Here is a 20,953-nt window from a genome sequence, read left to right on the forward strand (position 1 = left end):
TCCACAGAATGTGAAATGCCCAGTGTGCACCCCAAAGTCCACCTCTGTGGTTGGGAGGCAGTGGTGTATCCACACATACTTGTCCGATGTGCCGCTGTTGCCATGCCTGAGGATTGGAGTCTCCCAGAGCACTGTTGCTAACCCTCGTGGTGGCATCAGAAGAGGTCTTTGACAGATGTGATGAGGTCACGAAGTCCAACCCTGTCAACGGGGATTGGTGCCCTGACAAAGGAAACTCAAAGAGGCACCCACCCCCTCGACCCTTTCTGCCATGAGAGGAAACAGTAAAAAGGGCCTGCCTGTGAGGGAGTGACTCTAGCCAGGAACGGAGTCTCTCCTTTCTTTTCTTTGTTCCTGGAGGTAGGATCTTGCTATGTAGACCAGGCATGCATGAAACTCATTATGTAGCTCTGATTGATCTTGAAATCACTATGTAGCCCAGGCTGGCCTCAAACTCTTGGCAATTCTGCCTCAGCCTCCCAGTACTGAGATGACAGCCACTTGCTGCCACATCTGGCTTCAGTGGCCTCTTAGTCTGGGTTTCCCAGTCTCCAGAATCACAAGAAACAATTCTACTACTTGTAATCTCCTCAATTTTTATTTTTAGTTTTTGGTTACAGCAGCTCAAAGGGACCAAGATAACGATGGTGCAAGCTGTTGGGGAGGCTATGGGGGACCATGGGTACTCTATGGATCTAAATTTTGCAATGAATACAAAATCACCCCAAAAATAAAGTCTACTTTAAAAGTATTATAAGAATATTATATCTCATGCCTTTCCCAATTCTGGATATTAAGATTTTTTCCCCTAATATTTACCAACCTGGCAAATAAAATAATGTGTCCAACTTTAATTCTCATATTACTGATTACTACTGAGGATACTTTTGATCAGTTTTGTTTATTTTCCTCTGGGTCCTTATTGATTAACCGTGACTCTTTATTTATGATGGCCATTAAGCCTGTCTCTACCATCTTCAGCCCATGTCTGTTGTGGTTTCCTAGCCCTCAACCATCTAACCAGTACCCCGTGAACTCACCATCATCTAGCCCACCTGTTTCACACCCCCATTTCCCACATCCATGTCCCCATATTCTTAGAGGATCGGGCCTCCCAGAACCTCTGCCTTCTGGCCCTTGGCTGTGCACACAGTCTCAGCCTGGTCTTACACCTGCACAAACCACCTGAACCGGCTCCTGCCCTGACTTCCCCACCTCGGTATAAAGGGAGGCTTGACAGAGGTGAGGCGGGGACTCCAGGAGTCCCTGGAGGAGTCTGTTAAGAATCAGCTGCCCATCTATTGTGCTCAGCTTTTTCCATCAGCATCCCTGCCCATCTTACCCCTTCTTGTGAGCAGGGAGCAAGTGTGAGACACTCAGTTAAACAGAGTTCCAGATGACCAGCACCTATTAGCTCCCTTCGCTCACATTCTCCTCCTCCCTCTTCTTCCCTCCTGGTTGATCACAGAAGCTCGCCTACTTCTCACCCTGGGGGCCACAGCGAGGATCCGTCCTCAGCACCCTGTCCCCATGTCACAGCTGAAACTGTCCCCACACTGACTACAGTGTCTCAAAGGCCAAATGTCTGGGCCTATGAAATCTGTCCAATCATTCATTCATTCATTCATTCGTTTGTTTATTTAGTTTTTTTCTCTTGGCCGATGAACCATCTCTCCAGCCAAATTATTTAGGTTTTTTCAAAAGAGGGTTTCTCTGTGTAGTTTTGGAGCCTGTCCTGCATTTCCCTCTGTAGATCAGGCTGGCCTTGAACTCACAGAGATCCGCCTGGCTCTGCCTCAAAGTGCTGGGATTAAAGGCATGCACCTCCACAACCTGGCTTGGAATCTGTCTTCATGACAATGCACTTAGTGGTTCAAAATGTCTTCTCCCCTAAATTTCCAACACACACACACACACACACACACACACACATACACACACACACACACACACACACACACACACACACACACGACTTTGTGTGATGTGCTACAAATATTTTACTACAATGTTCTCTCCCTCTTAATGCAAGACAATTTGGAGTCAATATCTAAACACATGGAGGTTTTTCTTGCTTGTTTCCCTAGAGGGGTCCATTATAAAACATATTGAGAGGCTATTGTGAGCATCGCCACTGAAATACACTCAAGATGTTAGTGGTTTTCTTTGCAGCAATGAACAGAGACCAAGGAACACTTGCTCTGCCTGTGAGAAGGTAAAGAGGCATGGCTGCCATCTAGGGAGTGAGGCTACCACATAACATGCTGGGACAGAGCAGGTCCATCCGAGGACTTGATGGGTCACAAAGGAGCCTTTCAGATTCAGGGATGGAGAGCAGACAGGTGAAGAAAGGACACAATGTGCCCTGGACCCAGGTCCTCGGATCACAAAAGGACAGAGCTCTGCAGTGTAAGCCTGGGTTCTAGAAAAGTTAAAACCTCCCGGGCAAGGCTGGAGATGCAGAAAGAATATGAAAGAAGGCACATGTACGTTTGCTGCAAAGGCTGCTGCAAATGTGACCCCAAAGAGAGGTTCATCTCTGCAGTGGGTCACACAGCAATGCAGCCTGTAAGTGTTGAGGGCGCCATTGTGCCTCCTGCACAAAACTAAGAGAGAACACATTGAGTGGAGCCATGCGTGCCCCACTAAAGGCCACATGGAAGGAGCTGTCCAGTCTCATCTGAGGAGATGACACTCTGAGGGACGAAATCGTTCATGGGATCCGTCCCCAATCCATCCTGCCCAGCAACAACAAAAAAACTGATACATATACAAAAGCCATGTGCACACCTGACATGAAAATAATGCAAGTGAGAATGGACTGAGGTAATGCCATGGTGTCCAGAGTGTCAAGAAGGCAGTCATTTCCAAGTCCCACAGTCCTGCAGCAACCCACATCTGAGGTCAGTGGGAGCCACAGGTATCCAGGCATTCTGGAGGGAGAGCAGCCCGGATGTCCAGACTGAGTCTTTGGAAGTGCTGTCCTGTGTGATCACCACGTTCCTGTCCTTGCAGGGATCCACACCCGGGTTTTTCTGCAGTTGACACCATGAGTTCATGAGGCCAGGCTTCCCCATTGTTTTTCATCACTCCAGCCTGGCCACAGCTGTGGTCACTAGCCAGCATTGCCCATCAGCCACTTCTCTACATGAGAGGGTCCCCAGTCCCCTCTCAAAGGACCCAAGGGCTCCCAGGAGCTTTAGATAGCCATAGAAGACCACGCCCAATTTGAAATGACTTGAGCCTGCCGCTTTTCCAAGTCTGACCCTCAAAGTATACCCTTGAGTCTTCCGACTCATGCATGAACCAGAACTGTGCCATGTTATTGGTGCTTGAGGGGGACAAGAAGACCACAGCCTAAACAGACCATGCAGAGCTCTCCTTCAGAGGCCTCTCTAGTCCCATCCCTGCTCCAAGTCAGAAGGAAAGGAAGGATGATCCTACAATACCCAGGGAACCAGAGACGGGGGTGGAGGGTATTGCTGAAGGTCAGGGCTAAGGTCAGGGAAGACTGTGCATGTCATCAAGGAAGCCTCTGGGGTTCTGTGGAGATGTCAGACTGAGGTCCACAGGCTGAGGTGCAGGGCTGCTGGTGCAGTTGGGCGGGGTGGACTCAGCATACTTTCCCAGGCTGGCTGCTGTCCCAAGGGGGCAGTGACAGGTAGTCCTGATGCTTCAGGGACTTGAAAAACTGAATGGCTGGCACCTGGGGCATGGGCTGGTAGGGAAGCTTTTTGACAGACAGGTCCTGGTCTAGGTCCACAGTCTCAGGACACAGGCCTGGAGAAGGTGGTTTGTTATGTGGTGAGGGGGAGCCTGGGCCCAAGCCAGGGAGGAAGCAGTAGTCCCCCACCTGCTGAAGAACAAGGAGGCCTTCAGGGTGAGGGGAGGCTGGGGCCACCTCCTCCCTGGGCTCTGCTGGGCTCGCTGTGGAAATGCTTGGCACAGGAGGGACAGAACTGTCCAGAGGGGACTGGGGGGCCTGGCTCATGCTTGGAGGGAGATCCACATAGTCATCAAACTCTGGGGGTGGAAGAGCGGGGCTTAGAGGGGGGACCCCAGGCAGCTTGAGACAGAGACTGGGGCCCTGAGCTGAGGGGGACCCTAGAGAGGGGTTCAGAGAGGTAGAGAGGAGCCCTGTGGGCAGTGTGAGCACCAGATCTGCAGGACTAACATAGCCAGAGGCCACCACAGAGTCCTCAGGGCCCCCAGAGCTCATGGGCAGAGTCACTGGGTTGTCCTTTGGTTCCTGTTCCTCCAACCTCAGCTCAAGTGAAGGGCTGTCCATTAGTTCCATGGAAGGGTTCTCTGTGGACCCCAGGCTAGGCTCACACTCCACAGTCACAGCCTGGCCCTGCCCCATGGCCTGGGACATTGGGACCAGCTGTACTTGTCCCCCAGGAGGCAGGCACAGGTATTCCAGGGAGCCTGGCAGTGCTGGCCTCAGGCTCCCACCAAGTTGGGGGGTGACCAACGGGCCTGGGAGATCAGGCTGGGAGTGGGTTTGGGGAGGTCCCAGGTTGGGGCCATCGAAGTCAAAGCTGGGTGTCTGGTTCCCAGGTCTGCCAGAAGAGGTTGGTGGGTGTCGCTGGTCATTGGAAAGCTGATCCATGGGTTCTGATGAGGTGGCTGGAGTTGAATCAAGCCCAGATGGTGGATCTTGGACAATGTTGGGGTTCTCTATGGTGAGTGGCGACACTTCATTGACCCCCAAATGTGCATATGACATCCTGTGGGGACAATAGAGATAGAGATGAGAGATGTGGAACCTAGATATTTAATGTATACCCAGAGCAGGTGGGGGCTCTCCAGAAGGCCTGAACCCCTCTGGACTTCACAGTGAGCACCAAGGCATGGTAGAGATGGGGCCCTGAAGACAACATAGGCATCTGTTCAGTGTCCCAAAGGATCATGTGCCAGGGCTCAGTTGACGTCACCATCCCAGGTTTCGCCCTCATCTTCTGCCCCTTGCAGCTCACAACCTCAGGGCTGGGCTCACCCTTGCTTGGATACCATCCATGCCTTACATCCTGCTACCCACAGGGCCGCTGACTCACCCTGACAGAGGTTTAGCTCTGCCCACACAGGCTGAACTCCTGTAGGTATGGGGTCTCTGCCACCCACAAGGCCAGTGCAGTGCTTGGCGTACACAGACAGCCTGGCAGGGAGAGGTTTCCCACTTCAGGATGCTGCCTATGGACCCGTGTCTGTCTCACCCTAACCTGGGAATCAGGAAGAGCTTCCTCAACTCTATCTGGAGTGCTCCTTGCTACAGTGGGTGGAGTCATCTAATACAGACTCTTCAGAGACACACAGGCTACCCTGATGTGCACAATGGAGGTGTTTCCTCCCTCAGGCTCCCCAAGGGTCAGAACCCAACCACTCACCTCTGTAGCTCAGCGACAAGGTTGCTCCGTGGCCCCTGGGGACTAAGGTTCTTTGTGGGAAATGCCGCCATGTTGCTGGTAGACCAGAGTCTTTTACCTCTGTCCTAGAAGTGGGAGGGCATTTATGCTTGTGAATGTGTCACCTCAGGGGACAGGGAAGGATAGCATGTATGTATTGTGTCTTTGATAGTGGTTGACATTGGAAGAATGTCCCCATGGTGGGGCCCAGCTCAGACCTCTGCCTCCCAAAAAGCAAGAGGCACTCAAGGAGTTATGACCTCCATAAGATCTCAAGCTCCAGAAGTGAACATCTCACACTCTTCACCACAGCTTCTTCTCCCAAGGCACTGGTGTCCACCCATGAACATTGTCTCATGAGAAGCTGACAACCATGTCCTTCCATCCTTGACACCCCTGTCTCAGGACCTGACCCTCTGAAGGCAGCTGGCTCTCCCAGCAGCTCAGAGATATCTTGTGCAAGGCTCAAGTCCTTTCCTGGAGGCCCTCAGCCCCCTTCCTACCACAAAGAGCAGCCCACCCACCCCCAGCCTACTTCTGTAAGGGAACGCCTCAGTTGTGTCTGTGGCTCCAGGCTGTGCTAGGGCAATTTGTGGAACTCATGCTCTTTAGGGTACCCAAGGAGCTCCAGAGACCCACCTCCTGCTAGTCCAGCCACCCGGGTCTCCCACCCTTCTCCACTGTGACAGCCATGGACAGGGAGACCTCAGCAGGGTCTGCCTTCTTACCTGGAACAGGAGGCTCTTGCTGGGGTTGGGGATTTTCTCCTTCCACTTCCTGTACATCCTGGAAGACAGCAGGAAGATGTGTGAATGAGAGGTCAGGGACCTCCAGGCCAGCTGCTCCTGTGCCCATGTATACAGGGAAAACTGAAGCCATGAGTGGCAGGGTGGGATGCTACTCTGTCGGGCTATGTCATCGCTGGACACTGGAGCCCCGTGTCCACCTTCCTCAGTCACAGACTGCACTCACCTGCACCCATAGACACAGCCAAAGCGGAGGGCCAGGAGCAGGAAGAGGATGAGGAAGATCAGGCTGAGGACTGTCCCCCACATGGGCATCACTTGTTCCAGGAGAAAGGAAGGCGGGTTATTTGGGAGGCTCAGGATGCAGGCTAAGGGACTCTGGTCCCCCAGGTGCTCTGTGAGGAAGGCCCAGTACCCTGGGAAGAACCCCTGGGTCTGAACCCAGTGCTCAGTGTGGGAAAGTTCTGCCCTAAGCAGCATCAGCAAGTACCCAGAGGAAATGACTGATCCTGGCACCTGGGGAGACTTCCTGAAGGAGGCAGCATGGAGCATGACCTCCAGGTACAGGGAGGGTCAGAGGAGATGGAAAGTGGGCCACAGAGGGTCCCTTCTGACAGCACACTGTCCTCCTTGACCTCGGCCCTCTACGTGCCCTCTCTGTCATCTGGGACCATGTCTACAGCCCTCCTTCTGCTTGACTGACTGTCACCCTGAGACTCCCCCTGCCACAAGGCCAACTATGTGGATGCTTTATCCCACCTCCCACCTCCCATGTCCTCTTTCATCTTCCCTGGATCTTCCCTAGCATAGTGTGTGTCCTGGTGATCACCATGGGAAAAGTGAGTGTTGAATGCATGTGTCAAGGGAAGGGAAATAATTGGTCAGGACCCATGGGTCCCACACACCTGCCATCCCTGGGCACTAATGTGTGTGTAGGTTGCTAGTGTAGCTTTGCAGCCATGGTAACTAGGAACTCAGACTGACCAGTCATGGCTGCCACAACGTCTAATAAAGCCAAGTGCCCTGTAAATAGAGGCCTAAGCCCTGAATGAAAGGAGGAAGGACAGTGAGACAGATCCTCTCCTCTCCCACGCCCCCACTTGGAGTGTACTATATAACAAGTGCTGTTACCCAGGACCAGACACAGGGAGAGGGGGGCCAGGGTGGAATGGTCTAGAGCGCCCCTTGCCCTGTGCAGTGGGGCTGTCCCAGGAGTGTGGTGGTGGCCTGAGAGACATACCCCAGTCAGTGGTCCAGGTTTGCACTTCGCTCCACTGACTCCAGATCCCATAGTAGTCGGGGAGGGGCTTGACCCTCACCCTGGCCCGGTATGTGGTGGAGGGCTGCAGCTGTGGCAGGGCCATGCTATGGGCACGATCTAGGATCTCTGTCTTGCTGTCCTGCAGAGGCAGATATGTTGAAGTTCTGGCTCCGTCCAGGACCCCACAACAGACCCTCCTGTGACCCACCACTGTAGTGGCCCCAGATGCCACCTCTTCCAGCACCAACAGCTGCACCCAGGCTCAAGCCCAGACTCTCTCTACCTCCCAGTTTGTCTGGTGTGCTGCCTTGGCCTAAATTCTGTCTGATGCAGGAGCGTCATCCTGGTTTCCTAGGTCCCAGACCATGAGATGCAGGACAGTGGTGTCAGGGTTAACCTTCTCCTGACTCTGCTGGCCCACTCTCAGGCCTCAGTACCCCATTCCCTCTCTGACGTTAGGATCCTGGTCACATAGTCCTGCGCTGGGACCTGTCGAGTCTCACTCTGCATCTAGGTGCCAGGACCTGCCCTGAACAGCTACACCATTGTCTCAGATCTAGGTCTGGAAGGAAATACACCTAGGCCTGGTGGACCATTGAAACCTTATTCCAGGTGTGTACCAAGTCCCGCCCAGCCTCTACCTGTCCAGGTATTGTCCAGTCAGCTTCATTATTAACCCAATCACAGTGGAATTAAATGCAGAGAGTGTTAAAGAATTTTCCACACAGGTACCTCTTCTACCCCACATTGTCTCTTTCCCCAAAACTTAAGGGCAGTACTGGTCATCAAGGAAAGAAACTGTCACCCGTTGACCTTGTGAGTCCTAAGGCACAGGGGCCAGGCTCCTGGAAATAGGTCTCCCTTTGGTCTCCTCTCTTTCCTTTTTCCCAGTCCCTACCTTTCCCCTGGGTGTGGTACCTCACCTCCCAGTTGTCCGGGTTATCTGTGTACTGGACCTGGAATTCGTACTTGATGTGAGAGAAAGGCATTTTCTTAGTTTCCCACCGCAGGTTGTAGCTGTCTCCATCCTTGGTTATATTGAGGGCTGGAGGGTGCATCTGGACTGGAGGAGGGATAATTTCAGGGAATGTTATGGTGTTCTTCTTCCAACAGAATGACCCCCATAGGTTCATAGGTTTGAATACTTTGTCCCAGTAGGTGAACCTCTTTAGGAAGGATTAGGATGTGTGGTCTTGTTGGATTTGTACTCTGCCTCTGGTTTGTGGTTCAAGATATGGGTGTGATGGTGCATACCTTTAGTTCTAGCACTTGAGAGGCAGAGGCAGGCAGATGTCTGTGAGGTGGAGGCCAGCCTGGTCTACAGAGTGAGTTCTAGGATAGCTAGGGCTCTACAGAGAAAACCTGTCCTGAAAAACCAACCAAACAGCCAACCGAATAAAAACAACAAAGATGTGGGCTCTTAGCTCCAGCTTCCTGCTCTGTACCTACTCCCCATGTTCTGCATCATGAACTCTGACCCTCTGAAACCATAATCTCAAAGTAAACTCTCCCTTCTGTAAATTACCTTCACTATGATGTCTTCTCACAACAATAAAAAACGTGACTAAGACTAACACCCAGCATTACTGAATCATAGTGTCCCTAGCTGGTCCCTGGGGCAGCAGCTGAGGTGAGCCTCGGTGGTGAGGTGGTCCATAGGTGGGGAGCAGTAACTCCTCCCCTAGGCGTATGGACTGTTCCAGGCCTGGGTAACAAGCACACTTTGTGGGAACGTCCTTGCTCTGCTCTCCCCTTTCCCCTGTGAGGTGCTCTAACTTCCCCATTTTTCATGGGGAAACTGAGTCCCAGAGCGTATACATAACACCTGAGCAGTAGAGAGCTTGTGTCTTCACTGGACTGTGTCAGCCACTCCTCTCCAGTGCTTCAGGGACCCTGGGAGTCGCCTGAAGCCAGGATGGGCTAGGAAGTCCTTGCTAGTCTAAAAGCTCCCCACATCCAACCCACACACCAGCTGAACTAGGCCTTGGGATATACTCAGATGACCATCTCCCCACAACACTGTGCCAAACTTAAAGTTGGGGACCTTTGTTGCCAGCCCGGCCAACTGGCCAGCAGACCTCAGGCTGAGGCATGACCGCATACTCAGGCTTTCTCATGTAGCCCTGATGTTCATTCTGAGAGAGGCGGGCAACAAATGAAGTCAGTCACTCCCAGCTTCTCTCTCCCCATCAAAACAAAAGATTCCTAGCTTGATGACCTCAGAGGGCTTGTACAAAAATGATGTGGAGGACCATAACATACGGAAGGACTCTCTTGAATCAGAGGAGTCCCTTTTCCAGGAGGGAGGACACAGAGAGAAAAGGCTGGATGTGAACTCAGCCTTCAAACAGATTGGCTGTGGACGGTGGCCCACATTACAGGTTGGATGGAAGCCTCCCTTGTTTCAGGGCCTTGCCAGGGGCCAGGAAGGTGTGACAGGATCTGCAAGGAAGCCATCTGCTGCTACACACTCCTTCCCTGGCACAAAATAAAACCTAGAGCAGAGTTTGAGAAGTGAAACCTGAGTTGGAGGAGGAGTCTGGAAAGCTCAGGGAGAAAGGATGGTTACAGGAGGGGGGTCCAGGGGCGGGACAAGTGTGTACTGAGAGGAAGTGGAGGGGAAGGAGGGGGCAGGTTTCAAGGGTGACTCTTGAGGGGTGACAAGTGTGATCTGCAGCAGAGTGTGAGTTACGAGTGGGCTGTGGTTCTCTGCTTCCTCTTCCTCTCTCTCTGACTCTTTCTGTGTGTCTGTCATTCTCTGACTCTGACTCTGTCTCTGACTCTGTCTCTGTCTCTGTCTCTGTCTCTGTCTCTCTGTCTCTCTGTCTCTCTCTCTGTCTCTGTCTCTCTGTCTCTCTTTGTCTCTCTCTGTCTCTCTCTGTCTCTCTCTGTCTCTCTCTCTCTCTCTCTCTCTCTCTCTCTCTCTCTCTCTCGAACATGGCTACATGTGGATATGGATACCTATACATACTTATGCAGAAACCATAGAAAGATGTCTCCTGGTCTTTCTCTGTGACCTTTCCCTTAAGACAGGACCTCTCCCTGAACCTGGATCCGGGTTGGTAGTCAGAAATCCCCAACAATCCTCCTGTCTCTTGCCATGTCAATATGAGCACACTCACATTTTATGTGGGTGCTGGGATTGAACTCAAGTTCTCATGCTTGTCCATCAGTCACTCTTACCTACTGAGACACTTTCCTAATCCCAGAATAGTCATCTTATCACTGGGAGTCACAGGTCTGCAAAACTTTGAAAGACACAAAGATGCCCAAGAGATCCCCGTGTTTACTGGGGTGACACAATGGACTCCTGTTGTCCCAGGACCGATGCAGAGCAGGGCAAACTCACTGTGTCTAAAGCTCTTGATGTACTTCCCTTGCTTCCGCGGCTTAACAGAGACCGTGTACTGGCTGTGTGGACTGGGGCTGGGCACGGTTAGGCGGCAGTGGTACCGGGTGCGGAGGCTGTCCTGAAACTCCTTCACCAGCGGCCAGCACTCCTCCTCCCTGGGGAAGTACAGTGGAGCTGAGAGCAGGGTCAGGGGAGGATCAGATGGGGCTAAGACCTCAGGGGGGTCCAGCCCTGAGGGTGAGGAGAAGCAGGGCAGAGTGGAGAGGGGACACTCACGGAGCCGCCGGGCTGGAGCTGTAGAAGAGCCCAAAGGACACAGAGCCAGTCATCTGGGTCCACACCTCCCAGGAGCAGCTGAGGGACTGGATGCCATCGAAGAAGCACAGCACGTTCTGAGGCTGGGCCTTGTCCCCTGTGGGGATCCATCGCCTTCAGTCACTGACCCTCAAACAAGCCCTAGGTTGGGACACTAGGGAACTCACGGGCAGGATGGCTGTGGACATCAGCCCTGCTCTGCTTTGAGCCCGCCCGCTGTGTGCCCCCAGCTTGAGAAGACAATGGTACCTGTGCCCCATCTTGAGAGAGGGGGCCAGTTCTAAATATTGAGTGTTGGGGTGAACACAGGGATGTAGGTGACCCTACACCCAGCCCAGCCCTTGATAACACACAGGACCTATGCTGCTGCTGCTGCTGCTGTCCTGACTGTCACTGGCATGAACAGAACACATGTGTGGCCATAGATCTCACAGTCTGTGAGACAGAGTGGCCCAGATAGGGACACTGGGGACACAGGGCTGGTGGGAGGTGCTGATGACCAGGTAGGGCATTCCTGGAGCCTCTTGTCCAGACTAAGTCTCCACTGTGTGGGCTCTGAAGAGGAGCACTTCCTACAGGCCCCATTACCTGGCTGGGAGTCCCACTGCACCTCAGGGCTCCATGTGCTGGGCCTTCCAGACAAGCTTGAGCCTGGGGACAGCCGAGTGCGCACCCTGGCCACATAGATGTTGCTGGGTAGGAGCAGCTTCGGCTCCAGAGAGACCCACATGTCTCTGGTGTGCAGGCTGGGGGCATCCTGTGGAGACACGCGAGCTGAAGGAGCAGCCTGCTAGGCCACCCCACCAGGCTGGGCACAGATGGCTGAGGGTCCTACCTCCCAGGAGTCCTGAAGCCTCTTATAAGTCACCTCAAACTGGATGTCCTCTTGTGCCAGCCAGGGGACCTGGGCATCCCCAAGGGTCACACTCCACTTCAGCAGGAAGTGGTCCCCCGAGGGGCTGATGTGGAGGTCCTTGGGGGGCGGGGGCTGCACTGCAGGGGAGGAAGCAGAGGGTCTGTGAGAGTTGCATGCTGGGAGACCTGAGGACAGCCTGGCCTTTGGGTGCCCCTTGGGCCCAGGTTCAGTGCTGCCCCCATCAGGTGATGATCAGGACAAAGAGCCTCAGGACCCTTCCTCTGAGCTTCAGGCCTGGAACTGAACCTGGGGACCAGACTTGACAGCAATCCTGCCTTCCAGGGCCTGAATCTCAAGGAAATGGGGCTCCTCCTGCTGGGCTGGGCACTGGGGCCTTCCTTCCAGCAGAGGGCGCTGTGAGCCTCCCCTGCTCCCTCTCCTGACACCCACCCTCTACACAGCCCTTGATGCCTACTGTTGTCATTGCTCAGTGTGTCCTCTCCCCTGGTGACACCTGGACTCCTGTCCCCAGACAGAACCCCTTGTCCCTCTTCTTGTCTCACCACGGATCATTGTAACTCCTGTCCCTGCCTGTCCCACCAGGGTAAGTTTACCTCATTTCTGCCCCCTTCCCTGTATCAAGGCTTGAGATGCAGCCTCCTGTATCTCTTGCTCTCCCTGCCTTTGTCCAGACTTTTCACCCTGAGGCTTCTTGGATACAATGAATGTGGCCGGGTTTTCCAGCATGTCACACTCTCCCCAGCCCCGCCCCGGTAATCAGCCTTTGCACATGTGGTTTCCAGGCCTCGAATTGCTTTGGACTCTGTGCCCCTCCCACACCAAGGACTCAGCGGCAAAGCTCCTCTGCTCCTCCTGGGAAGCCCTTCCTGATGGCCAGAGCACTTTGCCTTCCTGGCCCTGCCTGTGGCCGCTGGCTCCTGTGTGTCTCCAACCCTTCAGTCTGAAGCTTGATCCCCCAGGAGGAGGGGCTCTCTCAGACCCCACACCACTCACTTGACCACACCACTCAAGCCAGCAGGGTTGAAAGGCAAACAGGACCCATAAGAGCCTGACAGATGTTTGGAGTTCAATGCAAACCTCACTTTCTCCTTTAGTCTGAAATGCTGGGGACCAGTCTGCTGCAGTCCCCACACAAACCTCCCGGATGATCATGGTCCCCTAAGACCATGCTGTAGCCATGGGTGCTGGGGACCGCTGCTCACCCTTGGGGACAGAGAGGGTGAGAGCCCGGCTCTGGGTCAGAAGCATGGAAGGGCTTGGCAACGTGACCTATCATGGCCATCCCTGATCCACGGTCGTCCTTTGGGATTTCTGTGGGTCTTGTCAGTCATAGGGGAAGGTGTTACAGTCATGAGGCAGGACAAGTAAGACAGCATTCCCTGACCTGCAGAGTCCTACAGAGTCACAGGCAGGGCTCCTCCTAGAGAACAGCTTGGGGACTTGGGAGTTGGCAGAAGCTGGTGGGACAGGGGGACCCTCAGGCAGAGGCCTCATCTCACATCTGTTCTAGCCCCAGGGCATGGCCCCTAAATCCCGGAGACACTCACTCTAGCCCACCTCCGGTAGCCTACACACTCTTGTACCCACTGCCCAGGCAGGACCCACGCTCCTCACCATGCTGGGCCAGTGGAAGCACGAGCTGGATGCCCACATCCCGATTCGGCTGGAATGAGTAGTAGTCTTCATCAGTGCTCATGAACTGTGTGTAGGGGATGACACATCTTCGGGGCACACAACGGTTGGGGGACGGGCACTCTGACCACAGTAGGTCTTCACTGAGGTCACAGGACACTGGATAGTTCCTGTCAGTGAACATTCATTAGCTCCTACTACATGCCTGATTTTATCCAAGGTCAATGTCTGGCAGTGAACAACACACACACATACAAGCATATACACACACAAAGACAGACATACAAACACACACACACAGACATACAAACATGCACAGAAACACACACATGTACAAACAGAAATAGATACACAAATACACACAGAGACATACACACACAGACACACACACACACACACACATAGACAGACATATACACATGCACAGATACACACACAAACAAATACAGAGACACAGAGAGACATACACAGACACACACACACACACATAGACAGACATATACACATGCACAGATACACACACAAACAAATACAGAGACACAGAGAAACATACACACACAGACACACACACACACACACACACACACACACACGCACAAAGAGACACCCATACACACACACCAACACACTCACACACACAGACATAGCCATAGACACACATACACATATACCAGCCCACTCAGTGAGCACCCTGATGGGAACAGCTACACATTAAACCACCAAGTAACATGTGTTATTAGAAAATGTTGAATATGATAAAAAGGCCAGGGTGAGGAGACTAGATTTGGCTATAAGAACAGTTGGACTCACTGCATGTGTCATATGGACAGAATCCCCAGTGACTTGGGGAAAAGCAGGCAGGTTCTGCATCGGGCTGACTGCAGCAAGTGCAGAGTCCCTGGGGCTGCCACCAGGCCTGTAACCAGAATTCACTGAGAGGAGTGTGCGTGCAGTCTAGGTTAATGACCTGGTTCAGGCAATGCTCACTAAAACCTGAGTGCAACTCAGGGGGAGCCTGAAAAGCCCCTGGCTTCAAAGGCTTTTAGTTGACTTTGAAAATGGCTATTTTGGGGTGCCACAGGGCAAAGCAGTTTGTTATCCTTGGTCTACCATGAGCTTAGCTCTAGACAGGACCTCCAACCAAGGCCATAAAAACAGGTCAAGGTCATTCTCTAGCTGAAGTTCTGCTCTCTTCCCCTTTCTGTATCTTCAACTGCAAGGTTAACAATCCCTGAGAAAATAAAGAGACAAGCTCATAAATCGCAGGAGAAAATGTGTGGATTAGTAGTAGCAAGAAATCTAGCAGAGTCACTGTATCTAGTGTAAACATTCAAATGAAGGATTTGTTTTCTAGAAGTCCATAGACCTTGAAGAAGTAGAGAACAGTGATGGTTGTCTGTTGTGTAGAGAGCTGTTTTTCTGAAAGAGCTTTACAGCCTTCGAGTGACTTCAGTCACAAGACTGTCTGGCACACCTAGGACATCTATTATTGAGTACTGCAAAAAGTGCACATTAGGACTAAAACTGCAGGGGAGTGATGTTTTCTTTCATGAAACATAGATTAGATTGGGGCTTTGGTATGAGGGCTTGTTTTAACCATAAACAACGTTTGTGTAACAATCAATAAGCATGCTTCTGCACTGCTGTTAGGGGTTCAGACCTTCAGAGAAAGGTCCTCCCTGGTACCTCAGAGCCTAATTACAAAATCAAAAACAAACCAACAAAAAACCCAACAACATGACAGATTAATAATATCTCTCTAGATGTGCAGTGCCCAGGACATCCATGACTCAATGACCTTCCTTCATATAATTGCAGCACGTGTGTCCGAAACCCCGATCACACTGAACCTCATGACCACTTGGTAACTGTATCAAAGCCACCTGAGACCAAAGGGACCCTCTCCCCAAGTCCCTCCAGAAGTCCTACACTTTGACACCAACACACAGTGGTCTCTGCCAACTCTGTCCCTGGAATCTTGTTTGGTTTGTACACTTGGCAATCAGTCTTTCCCTGGCCCTAACCACTTGTCCTGAGTGTTGGCTTTCCTGCCACAAGCAAAACAGTCCTGAGTCCTGTCACAAGGCACGAGGCTTTCATTGTGTGTGTGTTAATAACAAGCATGTCGGGACATAAGTGAAGGAAAGGGGGGACTTGTTTTGGTGCAGGATTCAAAGGATTTCACTGAGTAAGGGGCTGAGGAAAGACTTGGGGTGATGGAGTGGGGAGATGGTGCCGTCCTGGTGATTGTAAGTAGTTTGGATGGTGATGGTGTCTGCATTACTCAGACTGCATCTCGCTGGGGGACAAACGTAGTAGTGTTCACTGAGAGGCAGGAAAGGAGGTAGAAGCCATTTTCAACCAGCCCTCCCGGTCATGAGTCAAGCTACCACCCTTCCCAGTTAACAAAGGGAGGCGTGGAGTCAGAGTCAAGGGCAGAATTTGGCTTATGGTGTTGGACTAGAAATGGTGGGTCCTCATCTGAGCGTCTCTGCTCATGGCCCATGGTGGGCTCTCCAAAGACTGCATATAGATATGAAGCCAGGGCCGTATTTAGAGATCTCACACTCTGCAGTGGACAGAGGAGAAAAGGGAAGCAAAGACCAGAAGGAGCTGTCAGAGACGCCCAAGGACCTTGGTGAGTGTGGCGGCTTTGAGTCACGTGAAGGTGAACTACAAGGAGGCCATCCTGGGTGGGTTGGTAGATGAGGGCCCAGGCTGGGCCATTTGACTTGGGGTATTTCTGAGTGACAGGTGCAGTTTGGTTCCCTTGGAGATAGCCAAATCCTGGGGGAGTGCGTCCAGGCAAGAAATCCTGGGAAGACGTGAGGGAGTGTGAGCTCTTGAGAGGAGGCTGTGTAAGGAGCAGGGGAGAGAGGGACAGGATGCTCAGGGCAGGAGACTGCTGCGGCCACTGCAGGGGCTGGGGTGCAGCACAGAGGAAGGTGACCAGGGATGGTGGCTGCACATCATTGGTGATGCCGGGGTGGAGGGGGTTGGTGACAGCATGGTCCCTGTGTTGTAATCCCAGTGGACACAGTGGTACTCACTTTTCTAGCTTGCGAAAGAGGGTCACGTTCATGAGGCCCTGGGTGTCCTCCATGTCGGCCCAGCTGCAGATGATGCGGCTGGTGTAGTCATTGTAGCATTGCAGAGTCTGCAGAGGGACAGTCTCTGAGGAGAGAAGAAGCAGGACAGTCACCACCTCCCTCCAGGTGCTCCCTGTCCCCTGGTTTTGTTTGCTCATTTTTGTTCTTGTTTTTTTTTTTTTTGAGACAGGGTCTTACTGTGTCACCCTGGCTGTACTGAAACTTGCCATGTAGACCAGGCTGTCCTGGAACTCACAGAGATCCTCCTGCCTGTGTCTCCTGGGTGCTGCAATTAAAGCCATGCACCGTGAAGCCTGGGTTCCCACAACTCTTTTAAGCACCAGCATCTCCAGCTTCCTGCTGAGGCCCACCCTGGTGACCAGATAGATGGAGGGCCCTGAACCTGGTGGGGCTGTGTTGGGGACTCTCCTGTTTTGCAGAGAACGTGAGTGTCCAATGGATTCTCAGATGTGACTGCAGGTCCTGGCTGCACAGGCCCTCACTGGAGCATTGCTCTGGCCTGTCCTGTTCTGAGGTGTACTTGGAAGGACACACACAGAGACCTTGAGATGTAGCAGCCTCTCCCTCTCCAGGGTCCAGATCTGCTGATTTGTTCTCTGAACCTGGGCTTGGGAAAGGGGATGTGGCTCCCACACTGCCATGGAGGACTTCTAAGTGGCACTGAGGACAGTCTTCCAGCCTCGGGAGCCTCTAAAGTGTCCCATAAGGCCTCTGAGGAGAGGAGAGCTAGAGATATTGTGGGGAGAAGGCTTTAGGTCAGAGTCACCAAAAACAAGGGTTAGGAGATCCTGAAACCCTCAGAGGAACAGAGTGTCTGGGGGAGGGGCAGAGAAGATGCTGGCTCATTGGAGGTCAGGACTTTGGAGGTTGGACTGAGCCATATGTGTACAGAGGGACACCATTGGACTGGATGCTCCAGGGCCAATGCTCCAGGACAAGGATGAGCAGGAAGCTGGAGAACAGGGAAGAGAAGGACCCAGGGGAGTCCTGAGGGAGGAAAAGGAGACAAAGGAGACAGAGGAAGACAGAGATGGTTACAGTGGCTGAGCTCCTGGGGTTTGGGAGCTTGGGGGATATGGTGGGCGTGGCTCCTTCCAGACTCAGCTAAAAAGAGGGATGGAAAGGGAAGGAGCCTTCAGACTTACCTTGTGCCTCTGTCACACCATGTCCCCAGCAGAGAGCCACCAGGGCCATGTAGAGCAGCCCCCAGGTCAGTGCCATCTGCTGGTCCATTCTGGGACTTTAGGTGGCTGCACAGTGGACTGTAGCTATGGGCAGGGTGGTGTCCTCATTGTTCTGGGGTGCTGTGTCGCTGCCTGCCTGGGGGTTGGACCACACTCATGTTACAGGTCTTATGATTCTTTACACACAGACTGCATCCTCTGAGACTGCAGAAGGGTGTGTAGGCTGAGAGCTGCCCAGGACAGGGATGATGCCAATGGCCAGAACCCAAACAATAGGTCCTGATGTGTGGTGCCCAGGACTGTTCCCTTCCCTTAAGCCTCGTTGGCCTAAAGCATGACCATGGGAGAGGTGGGGCTGTTGGCTTCAGAGGCAGCATGTCCCGCAGACCATGGGGCAGCGCCCTGAGATGGAAATGAGGCTGTTTCTCTTGAACCAGGCCCACAGAGGAGCTGAGACCCACACCTCTGAGGGAGCCAGGTCTGATGGCTGCCTTGTCTCTGTCTCTGCACACACACACACACACACACACACACACACACACACACACACACAGACACACACACACAGACACACACAGACATAGACACACACACACACACACACACACACACACACACACCCGCCCCTTCTCTACCACATGCAGAGACTGGTGCTCCCCCCGCCTCTGCTCCATTTACCATCTGTCCTCCCTCAGGCGCCTCTCCTTCCCAGTTCCCCTTTCTCTGAAGCCTGGGGATTTCCTCATTTTCTCTGGTTCATCTGGGAAGTACCAGAGGAGCAGAGCAGTTGCTGTGTGGCCCCTTCTCCTATAAGGCCACTGGAAACTTCAGTCAAGGCACACAGAGCACTCACACCTGTCTGTCCATCTATCACCTGTCTATCAATGCATCTGTCTACCTTTGCATCGATAAATTACCCATCTATCTACCCATCCTTCCATCTATATATGTACACACCTGTCCATTTTTCTTTCCATCCATGAATATGTAAAAATGTATCTGTGTCTGTCTACACATTCATGTATCATCTATCTGTCTATTTATAGATCTATCATCTATCTGTCCATATATCGTCTATTTATCTCTATCATCTGCTGTGGGATGTCTTTCTGTGTGCTGTGAAGATGTGTTGCTCCCATTGGTTAATAAATAAAGCTGTTTTGGCCTATGGCAAGGCAACTTAGAGGCAGGTGGGAAATCCAAGGAGAGCTACAGAGAGAAGAAAGGGGAGTAGAGAGAGATGCCTAGCCACTGCCCAAGGAGCAGCAAGGTACCAGCAGACCGGTAACACCACGTGGCCACATGGCAAAACATAGATGAACAGAAATGGGTTAATTTAAGACGAAAGGGCTAGCTAGTAAGAAGCCTGCCATAGGTCATATAGTTTGCAAATTATATTACGCCTCTGAGTGATTATTTTATAAGTGGCTGCAGGATCCGGGGGGGGGGGGGGGCCGGTCAGGTGGGACTTCAGGGCCACTCATGACTGGAGAAACGTACCACTACATTTGGTGCCCAATGTGGGGCTCTCGAATTCCTATAAAGCCTAAAAGAGTTCAAAAAGGGCTTCTAAACACACAATAACAGAGCTCAAAACAGCTTCCAACTTGTGTCTCTCATGTGGGTCATGGTACAGAGTCGCTGCAGCATTTGGGATGGAGCACAGCACAGGGGATTCCCACACTGGTACACAGAGCTATCTCCAAGCTGCGCAGCACGCTACATGGCGGATTTAGCTTTTACTCATACAGACAAAAAGGGTTTATGGACCAGCTGCACGCTACCTGGTGGCAGCATGGACCCCAGAGTTGGCGGGGTAAATGTGACTCTCCTGGGTACCTCCATCATGTTGGGAAGCTGAAGTGGGCGGAGTCAGCAGCCAGGCTGCAGCTTCGATCTTAGCCACACTTCTGTTTGCAATGATCAGAAAAAGGTTAAAGATACACAGAAGACAGATTCAGAAGCAATAAACCTCTAAATAGTTTACATTAAATGTAAAAATGTACTTGGGCTTGAAAGAGAGAGGAAAAGGAGACTAGACAGTTATATAAAGAAATAGTTTTAAAAAATAAAGTCTTTAAAGAGACAATAAAAGTAATATAACAAGCCACATAAAGATGAAAATCACATAGAGAGACTAGATTATATTGTCTTTCTGATTTTTAACTGCAGAAAGACATTTGATTGTAAAGACTACTGAGTTAAATATATATATTGGTTTTTTTCTAGACAAGGTTTCTCTGTGTAGCTTTGCTCCTTTCCTGGAACTCACTCTGTAGCCCAGGCTGGCCTTGAACTCACAGAGATCCACCTGCCTCTGCCCACCAAGTGCTGGGATTAAAGACATGCGCCACCACCGCCCAGCCCAATATATATATTTTAAAGGTAGCTTGATTTCAAAACTTGTGTCTGAGGATTCATTGATTTGGAAAAGATGTTCTGCATTTGTTTCCACAGAAGATGAGAACCTGTGAATTTCTTCCAGGCTAATACGGTTTGACCAGCCAAGACCTCCTGAAAGGTCTCTAATGACACAACAGCCCAGATGATCCAACATCCAAAATCAGCTTCAAAGCAACTGGCTGAGACAATCCATCCTCACAGACTACTACAGCCAAGATTTAACTGCAATTCCTAATTTTCTCAGGATCCCTATAAGATTACCATCATCCCCAATCATCAGGAAGTAGTAAAAAAAAAAAAAAAAAAAAAAAAGCTATGCCTAAATTCCCCAAATATTGCTTATAAATGCTTATTTTTATTTAAAGGAGGTTGATTATAAATGCAATCTCTTTCTAAAGAAGGAAAGGGGCTATTATAAATATGATAGGATGAAAGGGTAGATTATTAAATCTACTTTTAAAGAGCAACAACTTGTTTAAAATGTTTTATATTGCTATAGATTTTAGTTAATTACAAATTTAATTTTCTTATACTGTATATATATATTTCTACTCTTGTTTAAAGTATATTTATGCAGCTCATTTAAAATTATAATATATAATTAAGAAATACAGATTAGCTGGGTATCATTGGTACATGCCTTTAATCCCAGCACTTGGGAGGCAGAG

At 51.5% G+C, this 20,953-nt stretch overlaps 1 protein-coding gene across 7 annotated transcripts in view; it reads right to left on the reverse strand.

Moving 5' to 3' along the window:
- Positions 1-576: 576 nt before the first annotated feature.
- Positions 577-20,953, reverse strand: part of LOC102921088 (cytokine receptor common subunit beta-like) — a 45,368-nt gene continuing 24,991 nt past the window's right edge. For 4 of the 7 annotated variants that reach the window (XM_076556316.1, XM_076556313.1, XM_076556315.1 and 1 more), the window contains 12 exons: positions 16,639-16,762; positions 13,571-13,758; positions 11,915-12,072; positions 11,668-11,836; positions 11,041-11,176; positions 10,762-10,919; positions 8,336-8,475; positions 7,392-7,551; positions 6,378-6,468; positions 6,134-6,191; positions 5,388-5,491; positions 577-4,730 (listed from right to left, as the gene is read on the reverse strand). In XM_076556316.1, coding sequence (XP_076412431.1) covers positions 3,614-4,730; positions 5,388-5,491; positions 6,134-6,191; positions 6,378-6,468; positions 7,392-7,551; positions 8,336-8,475; positions 10,762-10,919; positions 11,041-11,176; positions 11,668-11,836; positions 11,915-12,072; positions 13,571-13,758; positions 16,639-16,762 — 2,603 coding nt within the window. In that variant the 3' untranslated portion in view covers positions 577-3,613. Of the gene's footprint in view, positions 4,731-5,387; positions 5,492-6,133; positions 6,192-6,377; positions 6,469-7,391; positions 7,552-8,335; positions 8,476-10,761; positions 10,920-11,040; positions 11,177-11,667; positions 11,837-11,914; positions 12,073-13,570; positions 13,759-16,638; positions 16,763-17,843; positions 18,019-20,953 lie in introns of all 7 variants that reach the window. The other 3 variants (XM_076556311.1, XM_076556310.1, XM_076556312.1) reach the window with 2 other exon arrangements.

Source organism: Peromyscus maniculatus, chromosome 20 (assembly GCF_049852395.1).
Source record: "Peromyscus maniculatus bairdii isolate BWxNUB_F1_BW_parent chromosome 20, HU_Pman_BW_mat_3.1, whole genome shotgun sequence".
Classification (NCBI taxonomy): Eukaryota; Metazoa; Chordata; class Mammalia; order Rodentia; family Cricetidae; genus Peromyscus; species Peromyscus maniculatus.